This window comes from Panthera onca, chromosome A3, assembly GCF_046562875.1.
Source record: "Panthera onca isolate mPanOnc1 chromosome A3, mPanOnc1 haplotype 2, whole genome shotgun sequence".
Taxonomy (NCBI): Eukaryota; Metazoa; Chordata; class Mammalia; order Carnivora; family Felidae; genus Panthera; species Panthera onca.
Window position 1 is genome coordinate 117,940,242 of NC_138341.1, and position 22,750 is coordinate 117,962,991.

General features: G+C 41.6%; 1 protein-coding gene across 2 annotated transcripts in view; it reads left to right on the top strand.

The window, feature by feature from the left end:
* Positions 1-22,750, top strand: part of RPN2 (ribophorin II) — a 60,164-nt gene that overhangs the window by 29,447 nt on the left and 7,967 nt on the right. For both annotated transcript variants that reach the window (XM_078444087.2, XM_078444088.2), the window contains exons 9-14: positions 504-609; positions 14,103-14,194; positions 16,070-16,184; positions 18,942-19,136; positions 20,343-20,429; positions 22,420-22,515. In XM_078444087.2, coding sequence (XP_078300213.1) covers positions 504-609; positions 14,103-14,194; positions 16,070-16,184; positions 18,942-19,136; positions 20,343-20,429; positions 22,420-22,515 — 691 coding nt within the window. The remainder of the gene's footprint in view (positions 1-503; positions 610-14,102; positions 14,195-16,069; positions 16,185-18,941; positions 19,137-20,342; positions 20,430-22,419; positions 22,516-22,750) is intronic.

A 22,750-nucleotide genomic window follows, 5' to 3' on the forward strand; every position in this document is an offset into this window, starting at 1 on the left:
CAAAGGAGGTGGGTTTTAGGAGCTGAGAGGAGGAAACAAAGGGGAAAAAGGGACTTTAGAATCTTGAAAGAGGAGGTCATTTTATTTTATTTATTTATTATTTATTTTTTATTTTAGAGAGAGAAGAGAGTGCAGGCAGGGAAGAGGGGCAGAGGGAGAGAGAGAGAGGATCTTGAGCAGCTTCCACACTCAGCCCAGAGCCTGATGTGGGGCTTAATCCCACGACTTTGGGATCATGACCTGAGCCGAAATCAAGAGTCAGTCGCTCAACCGACTGAGCCACCCAGACGCCCCTTGAAAGAGGAGGTCATTTGAGATTGGTCTCAAGTTTTCCCCACACCATATTCCGTGATTGAGCAGGAGGTTGCCCAACTGGGGTGGGAAGCTAAAAGGTGAAGTGGTGTAGCCCTGGACGGTCTCAAGGAGGGCGGTGTGTGGCCCATTTGGTACACTCGTGGCTTTGCTGTGTGAGTTCTTGCTAACCCTGCTGTCATTTTTAACAGGGATGTTTTTGAACTAAACTTCATGAATGTCAAATTTTCCAGTGGTTATTATGACTTCTCTGTCAAAGTTGAAGGTGACAACCGTTATATTGCAAATAGTGTAGAGGTGAGTGCTTTTCTTTCGTCCCCATTAAATCCAATGAAATGACCAAGTGGGCACACAGCATTAATTAATATTGACCTCACTTTACTACCAAGTTAATGTGAATATGTTAAGAGAAGGGTAGGTTTAAACTATGCTGTTTGACAGACTTCTCCAAGATGTTGATCATAGTGGGTTTTGTTTATAAATTACTCATTTTCTATTATAAGTTAGTGTTACTATCTTACATAAAATTTAGGAAACAGAAAAATAAAAACCACCCATAATGTCACTGAGACATAAATATTCTTGTAATGTTTTACATGGTAGGTCTTGATAGGTTTAGAAAAGTGCTTGATGCTAAATTAGGTGACGAAAATCATCAAGTGACAACACACTGTAGCAAGGCTATCTGGGTAAAGTACAAAAGAATGTCGGTAAGTTTCATAATGAATTGTGTTTCAGATGTTTAGCTGCCTCTAGTTGTGTTGAAGATCTGAAGCAGTTAAAAAAAAATTTTTTTTTAATGTTTTTTATTTATTTTTGAAAGAGAGAGAGAGAGACTGAGCAGGGGAGGAGCAGAGAGAGAGGGAGACACAATTCAAAGCAGGCTCCAGGCTCTAAGCTGTCAGCACAGAGCCTCATGAGGGGCTCGAACTCACAAACTGTGACATCATGACCTGAGCCAAAGTCAGACGCTTAACCAACTGAGCCACCCAGGCGCCCCCCAAAGCAGTTTTAAAGATGGAAAACTATGCCTCATTTATCTGATGCCTTGGGAAGGAGGTACTTCACATTAGTGGTTTTCCCAGCTAATTCAAGTATACCCCTTTAGACACTGTGGCTTTCATTTCAACCTTTATCACAGAAGTTTATTTAAGATGAATTATACATTTTCTTTTTTCTTTTTTTAAATACATTTTTTAAATGTTTATTTATTTATTTTTGAGAGAGTGCACAAGTTGGGGTGACAGAGAGATAGAGGGAGACACAGAATCCGAAGCAGCTCCAGGCTCTGAGCTGTTAGCACAGAGCCCAAGGCGGGTCTTGAACTCGTGACCTGAACTAAAGTTGGAAGCCCCTACATTTTCCTACTTTCTTAAACTATGGGATATGGTTTAACCTTTTCTTATTCTGAATTAGAATCATCTGTACAAACTCTTTATTGAAGTCCTTTGACATGAGAAGCATAGGTCTTTATGCTTTTGCTTACATTATTTTGGTTTTCTGACAACCCTAAGGCATGGGTGGAGCCATCTTCATTTCACAGATGCAGCTCAAAGGGGTAGAGTAACTTGTCCAAGGTCACCCAGCCTGTACTTGGGTGGATTCCCTGCCCAATAGTTTGGTTAGTGTTCTCTGGTGAATATACAGCTGGCATAGAGCCTGCAGAGCTGTGTGCAGCTCCAGCAGCTGGCCTTTTTATGATATTACTTTCTCCTTTCAGCTGTCACTTCTCAATGTTTTTGTCACTGTGTCTTTGCTGCATCTACTTGCTTACATTGTCATTTATTCTGTTGGATGAGGGGGAATTTGGAGTGGCCCTGTGCCTTTCTTTGAGTAATTGAATATGTGCTGTTTGTGATAACTCTTTTCTTCACTATTCAAGTGTCATTTCCCACTCACTTTTCTTTAAGTTTATTTTTATTGTTTGAAGTAAACTCTATGCCCAACATGGAGCTTGAACTCATGACCCCAAGATCAAGGGTCACATACTCCACTGACTAAGCCAGCCAGGCATTCCTCACTTTTTTAATTTATACTTTTTCATTTTTTTCATCTTGAAATAATTTCGAAGTTGCAAAAATATGAAGTATACAGTTTTTAGAAAAAAAATTTTTTTAATGTGTATTTATTTTTGAGAGAGAGAGACACAGAGTGTGAACAGGGGAGGGGTAGAGAGAGAGGGAGACACAGAATCTGAAGCAGGCTCCAGGCTCTGAGCTGTCAGCACAGAGCCCCATGTGGGGCTTGAACTCACGACCTGTGAGATCATGACCTGAGCCAAAGTCAGACACTCAACTGACTGAGCCACCCAGGCACCCCTAAAGCTTTTAGTTTTTAAGGATGGAAAACTATTCCTCATTTCTCTGATGCTTTGTGGGACTTAGCCAAGTACAGTAGTATAAAAAATGTCCTTTACCCAGCTTCCCCAAATGTTAACGTCTTGTATAACTGTAATATATCAGTAATTACTATCCAGATAATAATCAGGAAATTAACACTGATACAATGCTATTAAGTAATCTGTAGACTGTAATTCAAATTCCACTAGTTATCCTACTAATGTCCCTCTTCTGATCTAGGATTCTACCTAGGAACATGTTCCTTTAGCTTCCTCTAATTTAGGATAGTTTCTTTCATGACTTTGGCACTTTTGAAGAGTACTCTAGTTAGTTTGTAGAATGGCCCTCACTTTGGGTTTGTCTGAGTTTCCTCAAAATTAAATTTATTTTTTGCAAGAATACTCCAAAAGTGAAACTCTGTCCCTCTCAGTGCATCTTCTTAGGAAGTATATGATACTGATCTGTCTCACTGCTGGTGATGTTAACCTTGATCACTTAGTTTCGGTGGTGTCTGCTAGGTGTCTCTACTGTAAAGTTGCTGTTTTTCTGCTTTATAATTGAGTCTGCAAATGTCCTGATGGTCTAGCTTGCAACCATTATTCATGTGTTGTCTGCCCAAAGGTGATTTTCTCTTTTTTTTCACTCTTTCTACGTTTATTAATTAGAATTCTGTAAGAAAAAGCTATCCCTCCCCTGACTGACTCTGTCTTCATGTATTTATTCAATTATTTATAACATTTTGGGCTCATGGATTTTTATTTTACTCTGTAGGTTATGATACCTTACTGTCATCATCTGTTTTGTTTTTCACATTATCCCAGATTTGACCTTTCGGAAGCTCCTCAAGTTGGTTCCTATGACACTCACTTTTTTTAAACGAAAGGACAAGGCAGCTAGAAAGTTTGACCTTTTCAAAACTGAGGCATTACTTAACATAGGTAGATTAAATACTTATATTTAAAGTTTGTCAGAAAGGAAGATACTGTCTGAAACTCTCATCTCTCCCTTTTCTCCACCTCATGTCTGACCTTTTTGGGCATGAGACATCTGATCCCAGTCCATTACTAACGCAGTATTTGGACAGAAGCTATTGTAGTGTGCACCTTGAACCTTTACGAGTTTTAGCTCCCCTCATGAAGGGTCCTTATTTGCAACTGAACACATTAAAAGACAGACTTTTCTTTCTCTCCTTCTTTTTTTTTTTTCCCCTCTGAAACCTTTTCTTCCTTCTACCTTTACAGTCTTGATAACAACATATCCAGCTTAAGTGCCATACCCATATGACACAGTCATTCTTAACCTCTTCCTTTCTTTCTACTTCTTTCAGTCAGTCACCAAGTCCTGTTGATTCCACCTTTGAATGTCTTTTGCATGAGTTCTTTGTTGTTTAGTCCCTGTGTTCTCAATTGGGTAGAGCCCTATATTGTCTGTCTACACGGGTAAGGGAGTTTCTAACTACATCTGACCCTTGGACAAATGAGGGTTTGAAATGCAGGGGTCCACTTACACATGGATTTTTTTTCGACAAAAGCAATACAGTACTATAAATGTATTTTCTCTTTCTTATGGTTTTCTTAATAACATTTTCTTGATTTTTAGCTTTACTGTAAGAATACACTATACAATATTTATAATATACAAAATAAGTGTTTATCGACTGTGTTATCAGTAAGGCTTCTGGTCAACAACAAGCTATTAGTAGTTAAGGTTTGGGGGAGTCTAAAGTTCTAGATGGATCTTCAACTGTACTGGGTGGGAGTCAGCACTCCTCACCCTTCGTTGTTTAAGTGCCAACTGTAGTTCCATTGTCTTCAGATTTCTGCCTCTTTCATTTAATTTTCCCTAAGTGCCACTAGAATGATAAAATCATTGTTCTTTGGTTCCCCATTGCTTGTGAGTGAGGTCTAGACTCCTGAGAATGGCTTAGAAGGTCCTCCACAAGGCACGTGCATATGCTTCAGTGTGGGTGCGTCCCCACCCCCTCAGTACTAGCTGCTCTTGACTGCATACTGCTCCTCAGATATACTTTACATGCACATGTCTTTGGGTTTCAACTCTTGCTTCCTGCATAAGAAATGCTCCTCCCCTCTCTTGCTCATATGCTGAACTGCTCATCCTTTGGAGTCTAGTTCAAATGGTACTCCTTCGTCTGTGCTCCCACAAAACTTTTATTTTTTAGTATGGACTACTTCAAATATACAGAAAAGAACAGAAAATAATTTAGTGAATTCTCATGTACCTCATCTCCTTCACTCATTCTCAGCCACTCATCTCCTTCAAACCCTATCATTTTGCTATATTTGCTCCACCCTCTCCCTTTTGTTTTGGTAAGAAACTTCTATGTTTCTGCTACACGTGTACATATTTGAAACAATTTTTTTTTAAGTTTATTTATTTTGAGAAAGAGAGAGAGAGCACAGTGGGGAAGGGTCAGAGAGAAGCAGAGACAGAGCCCCAAGCAGGCTCTGCGACATCAGCGCAGCGCCTGATGTGGGACCCGAACCCATGAACTGTGAGACCGTGACCTGAGCCGAGATCAAGAGTCGGATGCTTAACTGACTGCGCCACCCAGGTGCCCCACACGTGTACATATTTTTAAATAATACAGTGCATTGATTTGCATCTTCTCAAAATTTATACATTATCTTGTATGCATCCTTTTGCCACGCACTCGTTCTCATTCAATATTATATGACAGTTAGTTGCACTTATACCTGTAGAACTAGAGCTATATGCGTAACTGTGGATAATTATCATGTAATTGCCTTCCTTTTATGAATGAAGTAGATTTTATTCATTTTCCTATTGGACATTTAGATTTCACCATTACAGTGCTACTGTGAACATCTTGGTATGTTTCCTTGTGCACATTTTGTTTATTTAACTGGAGTGAAGTCATAGAGTGTGTTTATCTTCCAGCTTTATTAAATATTTCCAAATTGCTCTTTTTTTTCATATTCTTACCAATATTTGGTATTATGAATTTTTGATAATCTGATGGATATGAAATGGTGTCTTGTGTGTTGTTTTTTAAAGTTTTATTTATTTTTTTTAGAAATCCCTACACCCATCATGGGGCTTGAACTCATGACCTTGAGATCAAGAGTTGTATGCTTTTGTGACTGAGCCAGCTGGGTGCCCCAAAATGGTTTCTTGTTTTAATGTTTTTCCTTGGTTACTAGTGAGATTGAGCATTTTTTTCTCGTGTTTATTGGCCTTTTGGTTTTCCTCTTCTGTGAATTGTTGTCTGTTTTGTCTGTTTTTCTTTTGGTTTGTTAGTCTTTTTATTATTGAATTTTAGGAGCTATTGATATTCTGGAAAGTAAGCTTTACTTATAAGCATCAGATGTCTTCCCCAGTGTTATCTTTATGGCATCTTTTGATGCACAAAAGTTATTTTCAGGGAAGCCTAATTTAAAAGCCTTTTTGCTTATGTTGTTTATGCTTTTTGTGTCTTTAAAAAACTCCAAGGTCAAAAAGATAATCTGCAGTATTTTCTTCTACAAATCTTTAAGTTTTTTTCCCCCTTATATTTAGGACTTCAATCTACTTAAAGTTTATTTTTGTTGCTGTAGTATTTTATATCCTATCTATAATTGTTCTTATTGTATTCTATTACCGTTGTTTGCTTGTATGTTTGCTTTTTCATTGGGCTGAGAACTCCCTGTGAGTGGAAACCAAATCTTATTTTTTGAGTGCTTATTCTCCATTTCCGACCATTTGAGAAGAAAAGGATGGAGTGGTATAAAAATATTTCCTTACATTCCTGGGCCCTTAAAACTATGGTAACTCATCTTCAAAGGGTTAGCTTTTTATTCTATACAAAGTAGCTTGGCTTTTTTTTTTTTTTTTTTTTTTTTTGTGACAGCTTTATTGAGGATATAATTCACATATCTAATAAAGTATTTATAATTCAGTGTTTTTAGTATATTTACAGATATTTATTTATTTATATTTACACCACTTTCAAATTCCAGAACACTTTTGTCACCCCAGAAAGCAGTCCTGCGTCTATAGTAGATATTCCTTATTCTACAGGAATAGATCTTCTAGTCCTAACAACTACTACTTTTGTCTCCATGGTTTGCTTATTTGGGACATTTCATATAAATGGAATCATACAATATATAGCTGTTTGTGTCTGGCCTTTTTAATTAGCATATTTTTCAGGTTAATTCATGTTGTAGCATGTATGAGTACTTTATTCCTTTTATGGCTGAGTAATATTCCATTGTATGGATATACCACATTTTGTTTATCCGTTCATCAGTTGATGGACATTTGGAGCTTTTCCACTTTTTTGGCTTTTTAAAATAATGTTGCTATAAACATTCATGTACACATTTTTGTTTGAACATCTGTTTTCAGTTCTTTGAGGTATATGCCTACGAATGGAATACTAGGTCATATGATAAACTCTATGTTTAACTTTTTGAGGAACTGACAAACTTTTTCAAAGAAGCTGCACTATTTTACATTTCTACTAGTAATGTATAAGGATTCCAATTTCTCTGCATCCTAACCAACACTTGGTATTATCTGTCTTTTCATTCTGGCATTCCTAAGCGGGTATGAAGTGGTATCTCACTGAGATTTTGGTTTGCATTTCCCTGATGGTTAATGATATTGAGCAGCTTTTTCATGTGCTTATTGGCCATTTGTATATCTTCTTTGGAGAAATGTCTGTACAGATGACCCTTTGCCCATTAAAAAGAAATTTTTTTTTTGTCTTTTTATTTCTTCCGTCCCAATCTATATACCTCTTATTTCCTCTTCTTGATACATTATTATCTTTTTATATATTCTTGAGGTTTTTTTGTATGTATATATATTTTTTTATTTTAAGAGAGGGAGGGGGACCATATGTATGTGCATCCCCGCAGGAGAGCAGGGGACGGGCAGAGAGAATCACAAGCAGGCTTCACACTGTCAACACATAGCCCGACACAGGGCTCAATCTCACAAACCGTGAGATCATGACCTAAGCCAAAACTAAGAGTTGGATGCTCAACTGACTGAGCCACCCAGGGGCCCATATATTCTTGAATTTTAAGAGTTCTTTTTATACTATGGATACAAGTCCCTTGTCAAATACCTGATTTGCAAATATTTTCTCACAGTCTGTAGGTTGTCTTTTCCCTTGTTGATTTTGGATTTTGAAGCACAAAATGTTTTAATTTTGATGAGGTTCAGTTTCTTTATTTTTCTTTCACTGCTTCTGCTTTGAGTGTCATATCTAAGAAACCATTGCCTAATCCAAGGTTATGAAGATTACTCCTCTTATAGCTTTAACTCTAACATTTAGGTGTCTGATTAATTTTGACTTAGTTTTTGTATATGGTGTGAGGTAGGGGTCCAGCTTCCTTCTTTTGCATGTGGAAATCCTAGCACCATTTGTTGAAGACCATTCTTTCCCTATTGAGTTGTCTTGGCACACTTTGCATCTTGCCATCAAAAATCAGTTGACCATACAGGCAAGGGTTAATACCTAGTCATGCAGTCGTATTCCATTAATCAATATTTTTATTTTTATACCAATGCTATGCTGTCTTGGTTACTTAACAGCTTGGCTTTTTGTAACATCAAATCTGGCGTTTGTCCAAGTGTTTCTGTGATTGTTGGAAAAATTATTTAAGTGCAAAATAGCAGAAATGGCTAATAGCTGTTACTCATGCAATGATAATAAGCCCCAACTGAGGCCATTGCTGTCCTTTTCCTTCCTGGTGATGGAGTGAGCATTAAAAAATCTCTCCTTCATTATGTTAGAGCTTTATGCATGCATATGTACGTGTGTGTGCGCCCGCGCGCATGTGTGTGTGCGTTCTGACCTCTGTCACATACGCAACTTTACTTTGTAATTTCAGTAATAGTCACACTTAGAACCTCAGAGCGGGTCAGCAGGTCCTGTTTCTTCTCCTGAGAGACGCTTGACATTGGTCAGAGTGCATTAACGGTGGTTTGGTGTGGAAGGCCTGTAATAGCCCTCATTGACATTGGACTTGCTGTCAGGGAAACATGGGTTTTAGAAGCTGTCATTAGCATTAATTGCTCCTAATGCACCATCATTTTTGACAGTAATGAGCTAAACAAGGGGGTTATTACTCTCAGCAGAAAGACTACATTTCCTGGCGTTAAAACATTTTTTGAGGTGTATGTGGCATGCAGTACAGGCAAAGAAAAGACTAGCATGATTCAATGTAAAGCAGGCTTAGCTGCATTTAAAGTGGCTAAACAAGTCCCTTTCCTGTTATAAAAACTAATCTTGAAGTGTTAGTTTGAAGGAAGAAGCAGCTAACCCACAGGGATCTTACTCAATTCTTTACAACATGGCTTTGAAAAAATTTTTATTTCTCAATTTGCTTTAAAAGAGTAGTATAAAAACGCTTTTCTTTTCAGTGTTTCTAGAGACTCATTTGTATTAAGATTTTAGGAGCAGAAGGACTTGTTTTAAACTGTTCCCTATTCAAGAACAGCCCTGCAGTGTTTCTCTGCAACAAAGAAACCTTTAACTTAGGGAGCCTTTTAGAATTAGGGCTGAGAGCAAACCCAAAATGACTTGAGTTCACTGCAGTCTGCCCTTTTGTCATCCATATGTGTGTGTATTGTCTGGGAATGCTTATGATGTCTTTAAAACACACAGTTGAATCTTGATTAGCGGGCCTTAGTGACCATGTTACTGTTGAAAGTTTGTAGTCAGGATTCTAAGGAAAAAGCTAAAAGTTGATGACTTTTCTATCACTATAATTAGGATACATTGAGGAGCCTTACATAAATCTTTAAACATCTGTATGTATCCATCTGCTGAAAGGAAGAATGATTATTTTTTTAAGTTTATTTATTTATTTTGAGAGAGAGAGGGAAAGAGAGAGAATCCCAAGCATACTCCACACTTTTGGCATGAAGCCCCATGTGGGGCTTGAACTCACTAACTGTGAGATCACAGTCTGAGCCGAAACCAAGAGTCAGATTTTTAACTGACTGAGCCCCCCCAGGCACCCTGGAAGAATGGTTATTTTTGCAATCCTCTTTATTGGGTGGTGCTTTTCAATACAAAATGTTTATAAAGAAAAAAGTATATGGCACACAGTCTCATTGCTGAGATAATCTCTATTTTTTTCAAAAAAGGAGTAAAATATGCATGTAGTTAAAAAAATTCAAAGTGCAAATGAATTTTGTAAAAGTATATAATGAAATGTAAGAGCTTTCTCTCATCCCTTCCATCCAGTTCCTCTCCTCAGAGGAATCCATTTCTAAGAGTTAATTATTGTACATTTTAAGAAAAAGAAGGATACAAAATTAATGAATGAATGTATGTTTATCCTTTCTTGTTTACATAAAAGGGATTACTCTAGGGGGGCCTGGGTGGCTCAGTTGGTTGAGCATCTGACTTCAGCCCAGGTCATGATCTCACAGATCGTGGGTTCGAGCCCTGTGTTGGACTCTGTGCTGACAGCTCGGAGCCTGGAGCCTGCTTCAGATTCTGTGTCTCCCCCCTCTCTGCCTCTCCCCTGCTTGCATTCTCTCTCTCTCTCTCTCTCTCTCCCTTCTCTCTCTCTCTCTCTCTCTCTCTCCCCACCTCTCTCTCTCCCCACCTCTCTCTCTCCCCACCTCTCTCTCTCCCCACCTCTCTCTCTCCCCACCTCTCTCTCTCCCCACCTCTCTCTCTCCTTCTGTCTCAAAAAATAAATAAAAACATTTAAATTAAAAAAAAAAAGGAATATTCTAAAAACAGCTGTATTCTTTGCTCTTGTCATAAAATAGAGACTCCCAGCTTTCCCCTCAGGGATCTTTTTAACTTGATGACCTCCTCCCAACCCACCACCATTCCTGTGCCATAATTCACCCAGTTGCCTAGACTCCGTGACAGTGATGTTAAATATAATTATGTCAATGGATGTACTCAAAAATAGGTGATAATATCTCTTTATCTGTTTATAGACATCGTACCTTGTCCTTTGTAATTGTTCCATGGTAATTCATAGTGTACATGTACCATTAGTCATGTAACCATCTCCTGTTTATGGAAATTTAGGTGGGACGATGATTTTAAGATCACATTTACAAATTAAATGGGTGAGCCCTTGAGGGAATGAGTCACAGAAGTAAGGAAAGAATTATCTGGGTAGTGTTGATGGGTAGGTTGCAGAGTGGTTAACTATGAAGATGGATTGTTTTTATAGCATGGAATATTGCTAAACTCCTTCCTCTCTCCAAACTGGAGGACTTCTGAGCCATTGTGCTACACATTCTCTCGCTCCCCAACCAAGCAAGGGCTACCCCCAGGCCAGCTTAGGTCACAGTTATTTCTCCTGTGCTTTCATAGCACTTTGTACATCCCTCCATTAAAGCAGCAGCCTGGTTTGTTAACATTTAGCTTTACATTTATGCTTCTCTTTAGGACAAGAAGCGCATCTTGCCATCTCTGTATATCCCCTGCACCTGTGTGCTCCAATTGTGCTAGGGGGATGTAGGCAAAGTAATCTTAGTGGGAGGTATCTTGCTAAACAGCAGTAGTCTAATCACAGCTCTTTGGCTACTTTTCTGCTTAAGCCTTCCACTCCAGTTTTTCTTCAAATGGTCCCAGTGCCTCTCTGCATTGAGTTTCATGTGGTTCCAAGCCCTATGTGAGTTGCGAAGCTGTTTGCTCAGTGCAGAACCCAAAGAGCCAAAGGAGAGGCTCCCAACTCTTTCCTTGGGGATTTATTCAACTCGAAGGCCATCTGTTTCCCTTCCCTACCACTGTCATTCACCCAGTTGCCTAACCTCAGTGACAGGCAGCGAGGCTGAGTATAATTCTACCAATAGGTGGCTATGTATTTAGGAGTAGGAGGTAAGACTGTCCTTACAGCTTCTGTAATAAATCTTGTACATTCAGTTTTTTGTTGTTTTTAAAAAATTTTTTTAAATATTTATTCTTGAGAGAGAGAGAGCACGCAAGCAGGGGAGGGGCAGAGAGAGAGACAGAGACAGAGACAGAATCCCAAGCAGGCTCCAGGCTCCAAGCTGTCAGCACAGATTCCAACTCGGGCTCGAACCCATGAACTGTGAGATCATGACCAAGCCGAAGTTGACACTTAACCAACTGAGCCACCCAGGTCCCCTTGTGTTTTAAGTAAAACATAATAGCCCTATTCAATCTGATAATTGAGGCTGTTGTCACAAAATAGTTATTATGGAAGTAGGAGAGAAGGCTGTTAAATTACTTGATAGCTGTTTTTATCCCTTTTTAATTTTTCTTCTTTGGCCTCAATTTGAGGTTGTTACACCTTGATAGTGCATTTTAGCAAAATGCTAAAGCCATTCTTCAATTATTTGCCCAGCCCTCCTATCTCTGTTCCTTGATCCTGACTTAGACTATAAACCAGTGGATTTGGCAAGGATTTCCTTAAGCATTACATTCAAGCTTAGCAAATATTTGCAAGTCTTATAGATATGTTTGCATATAAAAAGTACCTTGGGTTTTTATAATTTGCACATTAAAATTTGGACTTACTTATTTTTATTATTTTGGTTTACAGTTTTTATTATTTAAAAAACTTTTGACAGAGCACAGCAGGGGAGGGGCAGAGAGAGAGAGGGGGAGACACAGAATCCGAAGTAGGTTCCAGGCTCTGAGCTGTCAGCACAGAGCCCTATGTGGGGCCCGAACTCACCAACTGGGAGATCATGACCTGAGCTGAAATCAGCCGCTTAACCATCTGAGCCACCTGGGCACCCCAAAACTTGGACTTTAAAAAATTTCCCATGAATAGACTTTCAGAATGTTTTCTGCCTCTTGGAATTTTACTTTAAGTCTAACTTTTAAAAAGTTCGTGTTTGTTGTGTTATCTAGCTCCTCTTTGTGAAAATATTTACAAGGAATATACAGAATTCAAACCCTAAGAGTCAAGATGGGCTGGTTTGTGCTTCTGCCAGACTCCAAGTCTCAGTAGCTTAAAATAACAAAAGTTTCTTTTTTGCCCATGCTAAGTATCTTAGCATATCAACTGGAGGCTCGGCTTCATGCTGTCCTTAGGCTGGGACTCAGACTGAAGGAGCAGGCCTCTCTTTGCATTGTCTGTGTCCATGCAGAGGAAGGGAGAGAATCACACACTGACTCTTAAAGCTTCCATTTGGGGGCTCACATTTCATTGGCCAAAGCTAGTCATGTGGCCACACCTGATTCCAGGGAAACAGGGAAGTACATCCCTACCATGTGTGCAGAAGTGCCTGGTGAATGGTGCAGATGTCTGCCATGCTTCTTACATCTTCATGGACAGACTTAAAATACTGCTTGGTACAGAGTAAGTTGTTGCTGGCAAGTTGGATAACCAGGTGCCTAAGAGTATGGACACTGAATCAGAATGCCTGAGCTTGAATACTGGCTCTGTCACTTACTAGCCATCAAAACTCGAGCTAGTGGCTTTATCTTTTTAATCTTTAATTTCCTTATCTGAAATAGCACTACCTTAGAGAATTGTTGTGAGGATTACATGAAATTGTCATTTTAAAGTCAGTGTCTTTCACAAAGCAAACAATAGCTGTCATTAGAATCAAGTACTTGTTGATTCAAATTATTTGAAGGTTACTGCTTACAAATTTTCCCCCTTATGTATTTTAATTTCTTTTTTTTTAAGTTTATTTATTTATTTGTGTGTGAGAGAAAGAGCATGAGCAGGGGAGGGGGAGAGAGAGAGAAAGAGAGAAAACCCCAAACAGGCCCCATAACTGTCATTGCAGAGCCCAGTGTAGGGCCCAAACTCACAAACCGTGAGATCATGACCTGAGCTGAAATACAGTCGGACGCTTAACCAACCGAGCCATCCAGGCACCCCTTCATATCCTTTTTTTAATTGTTATTTATTTTTGAATGAGAGAGAGAGCACACGAGCAGGAGAGGGGCAGAGAGAGGAGACAAAGAATCTTAACTAAGCAGGCCCTATGCCGTCAGCACAGAGCCTGATGTGGGGCTCGAACTCACAAACCGTGAGATCACGACCCGAGCCAAAGTTCCAACTGAGCCACCCAGGCGCCCCTCCCCCTTATTTATTTTAAAGGACACGTGAAAAATCCTACTTTGTTTTCTTCTTTTAGTATATACCATCCAACCAATGCCAAAGAAGAGAAGAAAGGATAAGAATCAAGGAGTTGCTTTTTTTGTTTGTTTTTAGTTTATTTATTTATTTTGAAAGAGAAAGCGAATCTCATGAATTGTGAGATCATGACCTGAGCCAAAATCAAGTCAGATGCTCAACCTAGTGAGCCACCCCGGGCGCCCCAAGGAGTTGCTTAGCCTTGAGATTGGAGAGCTGGAAATCCTACCTGGCCGAGTCAGCTTTATTAAAATCATTGAAGACTCCTGTCCTAGGATCTTTTCATGCCTTTGCTCACCTTTATGAGGAAAATTTGGGTATGCCTGTAATTCTTGATGTATCAGCTGACTTGGTGATTTTCTTCTGTGTTTCACTCTAGCTCAGAGTTAAGATCTCCACTGAAGTTGGCATCACGAACGTTGATCTCTCCACTGTGGATAAGGATCAGAGCATCGCACCCAAAACCACCCGGTAGGTGGGGTACCTTCTGGGCACCGGGGAAGTCTAGGCTTGAGCTGAGAGGAGCACACCCAGGCACTGATCCCCTCTGGATGCCATTTCTGGGTCAGCAATAATCCAGCTTGCCCTCTAAATTAAAGAGGCTTCAATTTTGCTGGCACCATGCCACACAGCATCCAAGCAGATTTGGGGTTGTCTCTACCAGCAGTTAGTCCACAATGGGATAGGGAGCATCTGAGTCTGAATCAACTATGTCACCAAGTATATTATTTAGTTCAGATGACTTTTTCTTAAAAAAGGCAAGACTTTCTCAACGAAGGAAGCAGTGTGTTTATATTTTGGTAATTTATCTTCATAGTCCTGAATTGACTTTTAGTGGCCTCATGACTACTCCCTTCGGCTCACAGTGGGTCTGAAATTGGTTGGAAGCCTCAGAGGTCCTTAGAATTGAGATGGCAGATACCTAGCACTGGGGCTGTGAATTCCTTTCTCAAGTTTGTGGAAGGCATCACTTATCAGTCATAGCTTTTGTTCCTGTTGAACTCAGAATCTTTTCTAACACAACCTTCAAGGTCATCATTGGCAGTTGATCAGAGCAGGCTGGGCACTATAGGAAGCCTGTCAGCCCTCTTCCAGATCCTTGTTTTGGGGGGGCCCATCTAGACCTCTGGGTATAGTTTGGACCTCAACTTGACTGGGTGGCTATAGCTGCTAGAGAAAGTAGGTGAACCCTCAAGGCTGTTATGAAGACAGGAGATGTTAGCCAGGGCCTAGAAGCTAAACATTCACTCCTTTTAAGTCATGTGAAAAGGCTGGGCTTTCTGCTTCTGGCTTAGTTATTTTCTTTTTTTTTTTTTTTTTTTTTTTCAACGTTTTTTATTCATTTTTGGGACAGAGAGAGACAGAGCATGAACGGGGGAGGGGCAGAGAGAGAGGGAGACACAGAATCGGAAACAGGCTCCAGGCTCCGAGCCATCAGCCCAGAGTCTGACGCGGGGCTCGAACTCACGGACCGCGAGATCGTGACCTGGCTGAAGTCGGACGCTTAACCGACTGCGCCACCCAGGCGCCCCATGGCTTAGTTATTTTCATAGTGACACTGGAGATGAGAGCCCTGTTGAGAGTCCGTGGAAATAATGTTAGAGTGCCTTGCAAAGTTTAATACTCTATACAGATGAAGAGTTGGTATTCCTCACAAGTAAATATAAAGCCTAAGTATAAAATATAGTCAGGTGTGAGCTTTATAACCATTTGGCTTGTTTTTTCCCATGGCCATCTTACCGCATCCCAGGAGATGGCTGGGAAAAGAATAGTTTTCTCATCAAGTCTGCCTTTTGAGAAAATAACTCTTTAAAACCCAACTTGAGGCAGAAAAGTAAATTGAAACTGTATCCATGAAAAAATACAGCATTAAAAAAAGAAAAAGTGATAAGTACCCGTCTTTCCTTTGCATCTCCTACCCCCTCATCTTCCAACCATGCACCCACATGCTGCTGACATCAATCCTGTGATTATTTCTCTTTGCCCGCTTTCCAGCCCAACTCTCTATTCCCCCCTGTACCTGCAGAGGGACACGTGAGCCCCACTGGTACCTGACTTGGTTGAGCTGACATCCTTAGGTCCTTGAAGTGACAGCCTGGAGCGTCTGTGCATAGCATTTCCCCAGACCCCAATGAGAGTTTATCCTGTGCTTTTCTCAGTCCTGGCTCTCCTAGTCCGGTTTGCCCTCTGGCCACAGACAACTGTACTCCTGTCTGTCTGCAGCAGGGAAGTTTTCCAGTGGGGAGAGGGAGGATTAGGCAGTGAAGTGCAGTTTGTCTTTTTTATTCTGTTCTCAGAGACCTGCAGATCCTCTCCGAAGATTTACTGTATACATGTCTCTTTCAGGGTGACCTACCCAGCAAAAGCCAAGGGCACATTCATCGCGGACAGCCACCAGAACTTTGCTTTGTTCTTCCAGCTGGTAGATGTAAACACTGGTGCTGAACTCACCCCTCACCAGGTCAGGAAAAAGCCCAGGTGTTCCTCCTGGCCTGCAGCCTTACCATGCGCTAGAGTATATGGCACGGTGTATAAAGTCCACACTCCCTTTCAGGTCTTCACTCTGGACCCTGATGGACTGGCACGTTTTCCCACATGGCACTGACCCCACTCATACTGGTTGTAACTCTGAACGTGGCGGACACAGTTCTTTTTATTTTTATTTTTATATTTTTTAATGTTTATTTATTATTGAGAGACAGAGAGACACAGAGCATGAGCAGGGGAGGGGTAGAGAGAGGGGGAGACATAGAATCCGCAGTAGGCTCCAGGCTCTGAGCTGTCAGCACAGAGCCTGACACTGGGCTCGAACCCACAAACTGGGAGATCATGACCTGAGCCAAAGTCAGTTGCTTAACCAACTGAGCCACCCAGGTGCCCCGACACAGTTGTTTTTAAAAGATCAGCTGGTATTGAGAAGATAAATTTAAGGCAGATTAGCGCTTAATTGAGGTTTTTTCCTTTCTGAGGAAAAAAAACAAAACAACAAAACAGATTGAAATAATTTTGAAAAAGGAAAACCTAGGTAGGCCCAAAGGGTTTTGTTCTGACCACAGCAGAGTTCCTCTTTGTAGGAATCTGAAGAATAGCCCTTTTTAACTCATGCTTAATTTGTATTAGAAAACAATAGCCTTCATTTTTGTTTTCCATATATAAAATCATGAGAATTATTATTTAAGAGATTTTCAGGGATGCCTGGGTGACTCAGTCAGTTAAGCATCCGACTTCAGCTCAGGTCATGATCTCCCGGTTCGTGGGTTCAAACCTCGTGTCGGGCTCTGTGCTGACAGATTAGAGCCTGGGAGCCTGCTTCGGATTCTGTGTCTCCCTCTCTCTCTGCCCTTACCCGCTGCTTGTGCTCTCTTTCTCTCTCTCTCAAAAATAAATAAACATTTAAAAAAAATTTTTTTTTCAAACCATATACCCTTTCCCCAGAGAATCTGATATGGCCCCTTATCTTCTCAGATACCTTCTCCCCTGCCTCTATCATCCCCCTAGACTGAGAATAACTGCTCTTGGGCCTTCCCCATCCATGATAGTATTATAATGGGAAATTCCAATAAATACTTTACTGAAAGAAAACAACATGGGACGTAGGGGCCTTGGTTTAGATGTTTCGTGGGGATAGTTTAGCAAGAGCTGGTGGAGTCGGGTTTGTGCCGAGGGACAGCTTCAGAGCAGATGACTGAGGTGAGTGGATTTACTTGGAAACTTTCCTGCTTTCTGCTTCTTGTAGCTACAACTGCTGCACATGTGGCCAGGCTCCAGAGTGGCTGCCCCCAAGACCACCACCCCTGGCACTTCTCTGCTCCTCTCCCCTCCACCCCCAAGCTTCAGAGAGCTCGGTCAGGACACTTAGCCATGGCTAACTGACTTTAAGCACTTCAGCCTCTCAACATTTCCAAGCTCCTTTTCAGAATGACGTGTGCCAACCAAACAGCACAAGGGAAGAAAGAATATGAAGAGAAGAGATAATAAGATTAAACTGGTGGGATTAGGGCTGAGGCAGGGAATTAGTGAGGGAGTGTAACTTTAACTGAATACTTGTCTCATTTAAGATTCTGCTTTGGAACCATGACATAGAGAACCCCGCCACGTAGAGATGGCGTTGTGCAGGTGAACCTGGCTGCCACGTGCCCTTGGCTGTCACAGGAGGAAGGTCAGGCCTAAATCCCATTCTTGGCCAAGACTGCTGTAGTCAGGATACTTCACATCTCTGGGCCTTTTCTCTAAATACTTTCATGATGGTTCCTTGTTGCCCAGATGCAGAGTGACAAATGAGATTTACATTTTTTTCTGGGAGCCAGGGCTGAATTGAGTGAACATGGCAACTCATTTAATCCTTGGAACCTTCCAGCCTTGTTCAATTCTTTATTTTGAAACACCTGAAAGGAAAGCTCAGAATGGATGTTAAGTTTGCTGCAGTTCTAATATGCAGAAGCCTTAGTTTCTTGTGCCATTGGGGGGATAAGGACTCGTACCATCACATTGGTGACAGTATCAGCTACTATTTGTCAACTAGCTAGCATATACCAGGTCTTGCTCTAAATACTTTGCGTTTATCATTGTGCATCTTTGCACAGGTACACCACATATAGAGGTTAATCGTTCTCTCATAAAGATGAGGAAATCAAGGCCTGAGGGGGTGAAGTGACCTGCTCACCTAAAAAGTAGTGGAATCAGATGTGTCTGTCTTCAGAGCCTGGGCTTTCTCTGTGACACCAGGCTGCTCTGCTTGGTTAGAACTCTGCCTTGCTATCAATCCTCAAGCCTCTTCTACTAAATCTTTAGCTAGAGGCACTAGGAAATTGAAAATGGGCCTCTTAACAGTTCCACCTCATTTCCCTTCTTTTCACCCTCTGGTGAAGAAGTTAATTGGGCAGCAAAGTGGCCAAAGGCTGGCAGGAAGAAGAAACTGCAGCAGCAGCAAAGGGCTTAAATCTTCCACAAACTGGGCATTCAGCCTCCATGTAGTTAAGAATTGGCTGGACCCCTAAGTTAAATATCTTAGACTAACAAAAAGTGATCTCTAATCTCTGAGCTGGGAACCAGAGTGGGATGGCCACTCCTTCCTCGCTCTTAGGCAGGCCTGGCACATCCCAGAGCTTCCACTGTGACAAAAGAGCCAATAGTCTGCTGCCTTGTTGATTTGGTGTTGGGTATGGAGGGAACTTTGAAATTATCAGATGAAAGGTTGTATTATTATTGTTCTACCCAGACATTTGTCCGACTCCATAACCAGAAGACTGGCCAGGAAGTAGTGTTTGTTGCTGAGCCAGACAGCAAGAACGTGTACAAGTTTGAACTGGATACTTCTGAGAGAAAGATCGAATTTGACTCTGCATCTGGCACCTACACTCTCTATTTGATCATCGGAGATGCCACTTTGAAGAACCCAATCCTTTGGAATGTGGTATGCCCTAATGCACCTTGACCTAGGCAAGAGTGGCTGTGCCACAGTCAGACAGAGACTGCTCTTTTTCAGGAACATGGCCTCTTTACCCTGGCCTTGCCTGTGCAGGGCAATAAATAGGCATGGTGAGGTGAGGGGCCGTGTGCTGTCTTCCATTAGTAGTCCTAGGGGTATGCACATGGCCTGGCACATCGTAGGTGCTGGATAAATAGTGACTGAGTGAATGAATGAAGCATGAATTTGCCCTCGTGGGTCCTAGCAAATTTCTATAAAAGTTCCACTCGAAGGAAGTTTTCATTTTATAGCAAAGCACTATGGGGGATACATAGATGTAAGAGATAAAAGCCTGGTCTTTGAGATGTGGTACAGCCTCACAGGGTGGAGGGGGGAAAGGGTAAGATTTGAATTTTGAAAATAATTCGATGAATTCTAGAATATGCAAGATGCTAATGAACTATTAACCAATATTTGCATACTGTGTTATAGTTTACATAGTGCTTTTCACCTCCATATCTCACATCTGATGGATGTGATAAGCGAAATACTTCTTGAAAGACAGCATTCGAGTGAGGGGTGGAAGAATTGCAGGGGTTTATCAGAATAGTATCTGGGGGCTGGGGAATGACCCGCAGAAGATGTTTTCGGTGAGGCCTGAGTGGGTCCATTTTGCTGGAGCCCCTGCATCTGGTCAAGAGCAGTGGGTGGTGAGGTTGGAAAGGTAGCAGAGGCCAAACCCCAGGCCTTGAATGGTGGTCGCTCCCTCTGCAAGACAAAGGGGCAGCTGCATTTCTTTGCGTTGTATTCAGAGCCTTTTTTCTTCTCCTGGACTTCGGGCTGTTTTTTGTACGAGAGCACATTTTCATTTCTTTTTTCTGTGACTAAATCACACTTCCCAGGGACACCAGCAGTTTCTGATTGCAACTGTAACAGCCTGAATACCAGCTGGGATTTTTGTATTAAGCAGCTCTGTGGGGCTCACCAGACCAGTAGAAAATTGAAATTCTAGCTCTAAAAAGCAGTTTCAACAAATACTTATTATTTTGTTCTTGACATTTTTACTGCCTCAGTTGTCAGCTAATAGATCAGAAGTGATTAGACTGCTAGGAGCTGTTTTCAGTTATGGGCCTGCATGTGAGTTAGGGCATGCTACCCTGTTTCAACCCCTTCTCTACCCTGTGCCTTTAAAAGCTGCCCTTATTTTTTTAGGCTGATGTGGTCATCAAGTTCCCTGAAGAAGATGCTCCATCGACTGTCCTGTCCAAGAACCTTTTCACCCCCAAACAGGAAATTCAGGTATAAGGAGCCTAAGGGCTCTCCCATTAAACATGGAGGAGAAACGTAAAATGGGCACAATGAGAGAGGGCAGTGAATGCCTGAACTGTGGCTCTGGGATCTCCTTTAACCTGTTTACACAATATTTTATAGTTTTGGCTTCACCACACTGCAAATTAAACGGGACAAATATCAGTGCCAACCTAGAACTTGAAAAAACAGGCTCAAAGAGCCCAGTGACCAGCTCCCTGAAAGCAGATAGTTGGACACAAAATCAGAGTCTGTTTTTCCTAAACATTCAGGAGGTTCAGCCTTCAGTTGACAGCTACAGGACTGATGGGTTTGGCATTCTTCCTCTCTGCTCCTGTAAAAATCAGGGCTATTGGGGCCTATAGGTGGAAAACTCAACTGGGTGGGAGCATAGGGCTTTCCTCCCCCAGGCAGTCCTCTCTCCAGGGATTCATCTTCCATGCACACAGTTAGCAGTCTCTGCCCAGCCCAGCTCAGCAGCACAGGACTGTTGTGAGAATCAAAATAAGTAACTGATCAAGGAAGAAAGGCTTTGAGAAGTCTCTAAAACATTTTACAAAATAAACATAAACAAAATAAGTATAGTAATTGTTAAGCAGTTTGAGCCATTGGTTAAGGAGACTGAGGTGGACGCACTCAGTGGGCTATTTTGCAGTCCTAAGAAATGATCATACTGTGGTAATGTGGAAACTATTCACACCACATCTGAATGAATGTCGAGATGTTCCAAGCAGACTGCTTACTCTTGTTTCACTATTTAAAAAAAGGACAAGGGTCCAAAGGGTGTAAGTAGTAGGATTCTTCTTTGAAATCCTCTTAATGTTGATACAGCATTGTTTAAGATTGTAAAATGCAGTTAAATAGAAGGTACAACTGTGAGGATGAAGGGTGCTGACTGATCTGCCATAGACGGTGTTAGAGATCCCTTAATGGTAGTGGCAGCAAAGAGGAACTGAGGGGAAAATTTGGAAACAGGACTCCCAGGTGGGGTTGCCTCATCCTGGAGCTGGGTTGGCTGGACATTGGCAAGGAAAGACAGACATGAGTCTGTGCATTGGAAGAAAGACTGAAAAAAAGTTAAATTTGCACATGTTAGAGCTTACAAAGCACAGTCAGATGCCCTATTGCATTTGGTCTTTACAGCCACCTTGCAAACCTAATAGGATGGTCATTGCCCTCCCATCCCCGATTTTCCAGTTAGAAACTGAGGCAAAAAGTTGGTAAAGCAACTTGCCCCTCTACTTGGGCCCAAATAGAAGTCTTCTGGACCCCCTAGTCCATCACTGCCCCTGCTGGGTGACACTGTCTAGATGAGCCTCCCAAAGATCTTCATACAGAGGTTCTCAGAACAAAGCAAAACAAAGAAATACCAGAGCAGTGCTTGCCCAGCTTTCTGGTTCCAATTCTGGAAATCAGGCAGAACAAGGAAGAGAGAAGGTTCATTTAGGGCTTCCTTAGAGCCATGGGCTGGATGCAGAAGGGGTGAGTTATGGTTGGAACCATCAGTAGTGAAGCTCTTTTACAGTGAGTGAGGTTACCACCAGTTAGCTAACTTAAGTGGGGCAGTAATATATGATAGTGCCACCCTAGGAACCCAGAAGCAGCATGAAAGCCAGAGTCCTGCCTTGGATGTGTCATCCAAACCATCCATATACCTGGACACCCTCTCTGACACTAAGCAAAATGCCATTGAATGGGTTGCATTTTCTAACCTCTAAACGGCAGTGAGTCTTTGCGAGAAAAAGAGGGTTGCCCAAGTAGTGAGCTGGGACTGGTGTCTTTGGAAAGAGGCCTCTGGGATTAGAAGCCAGCATTGAGAAGAGGCAGAAGCCCAGTGTCCTCTCACTTCCAGGAGGGTTTAGCCTCTGGGAAGCATTTCTTCTTCTTGACTGTCATTGGCATTTTGGTTCCTGGTGTACATGGCAGCCCCTGCGGGGAAGGGCACATTCTTAAATACTCTTGGTGTGTCCTCTTTTGGCAGCACCTGTTCCGAGAGCCTGAGAAGAGGCCCCCCACCGTGGTGTCCAATACGTTCACAGCCCTGATCCTCTCGCCCTTGCTCCTGCTCTTTGCTCTGGTGAGTAGCTGTAATTAGCATGGGCAGCGTGTGTCTGGCGCCAGACTCAGCAGATGTAGCTGTTCTAAAGGAGGCTTTGTGCTCTGGCCTCCGCACAGCTCTGAAGGGGTCCAGCAGCTGTGACCTGAACCGATGGTCAAAAAATTTTAGAATAACTGAAATTCCCCACTGTGGGGAACAGCCAACTGATCCATAAACGAGAGGCATGAGAAAGTACCTCATAGCCACTGAAAAA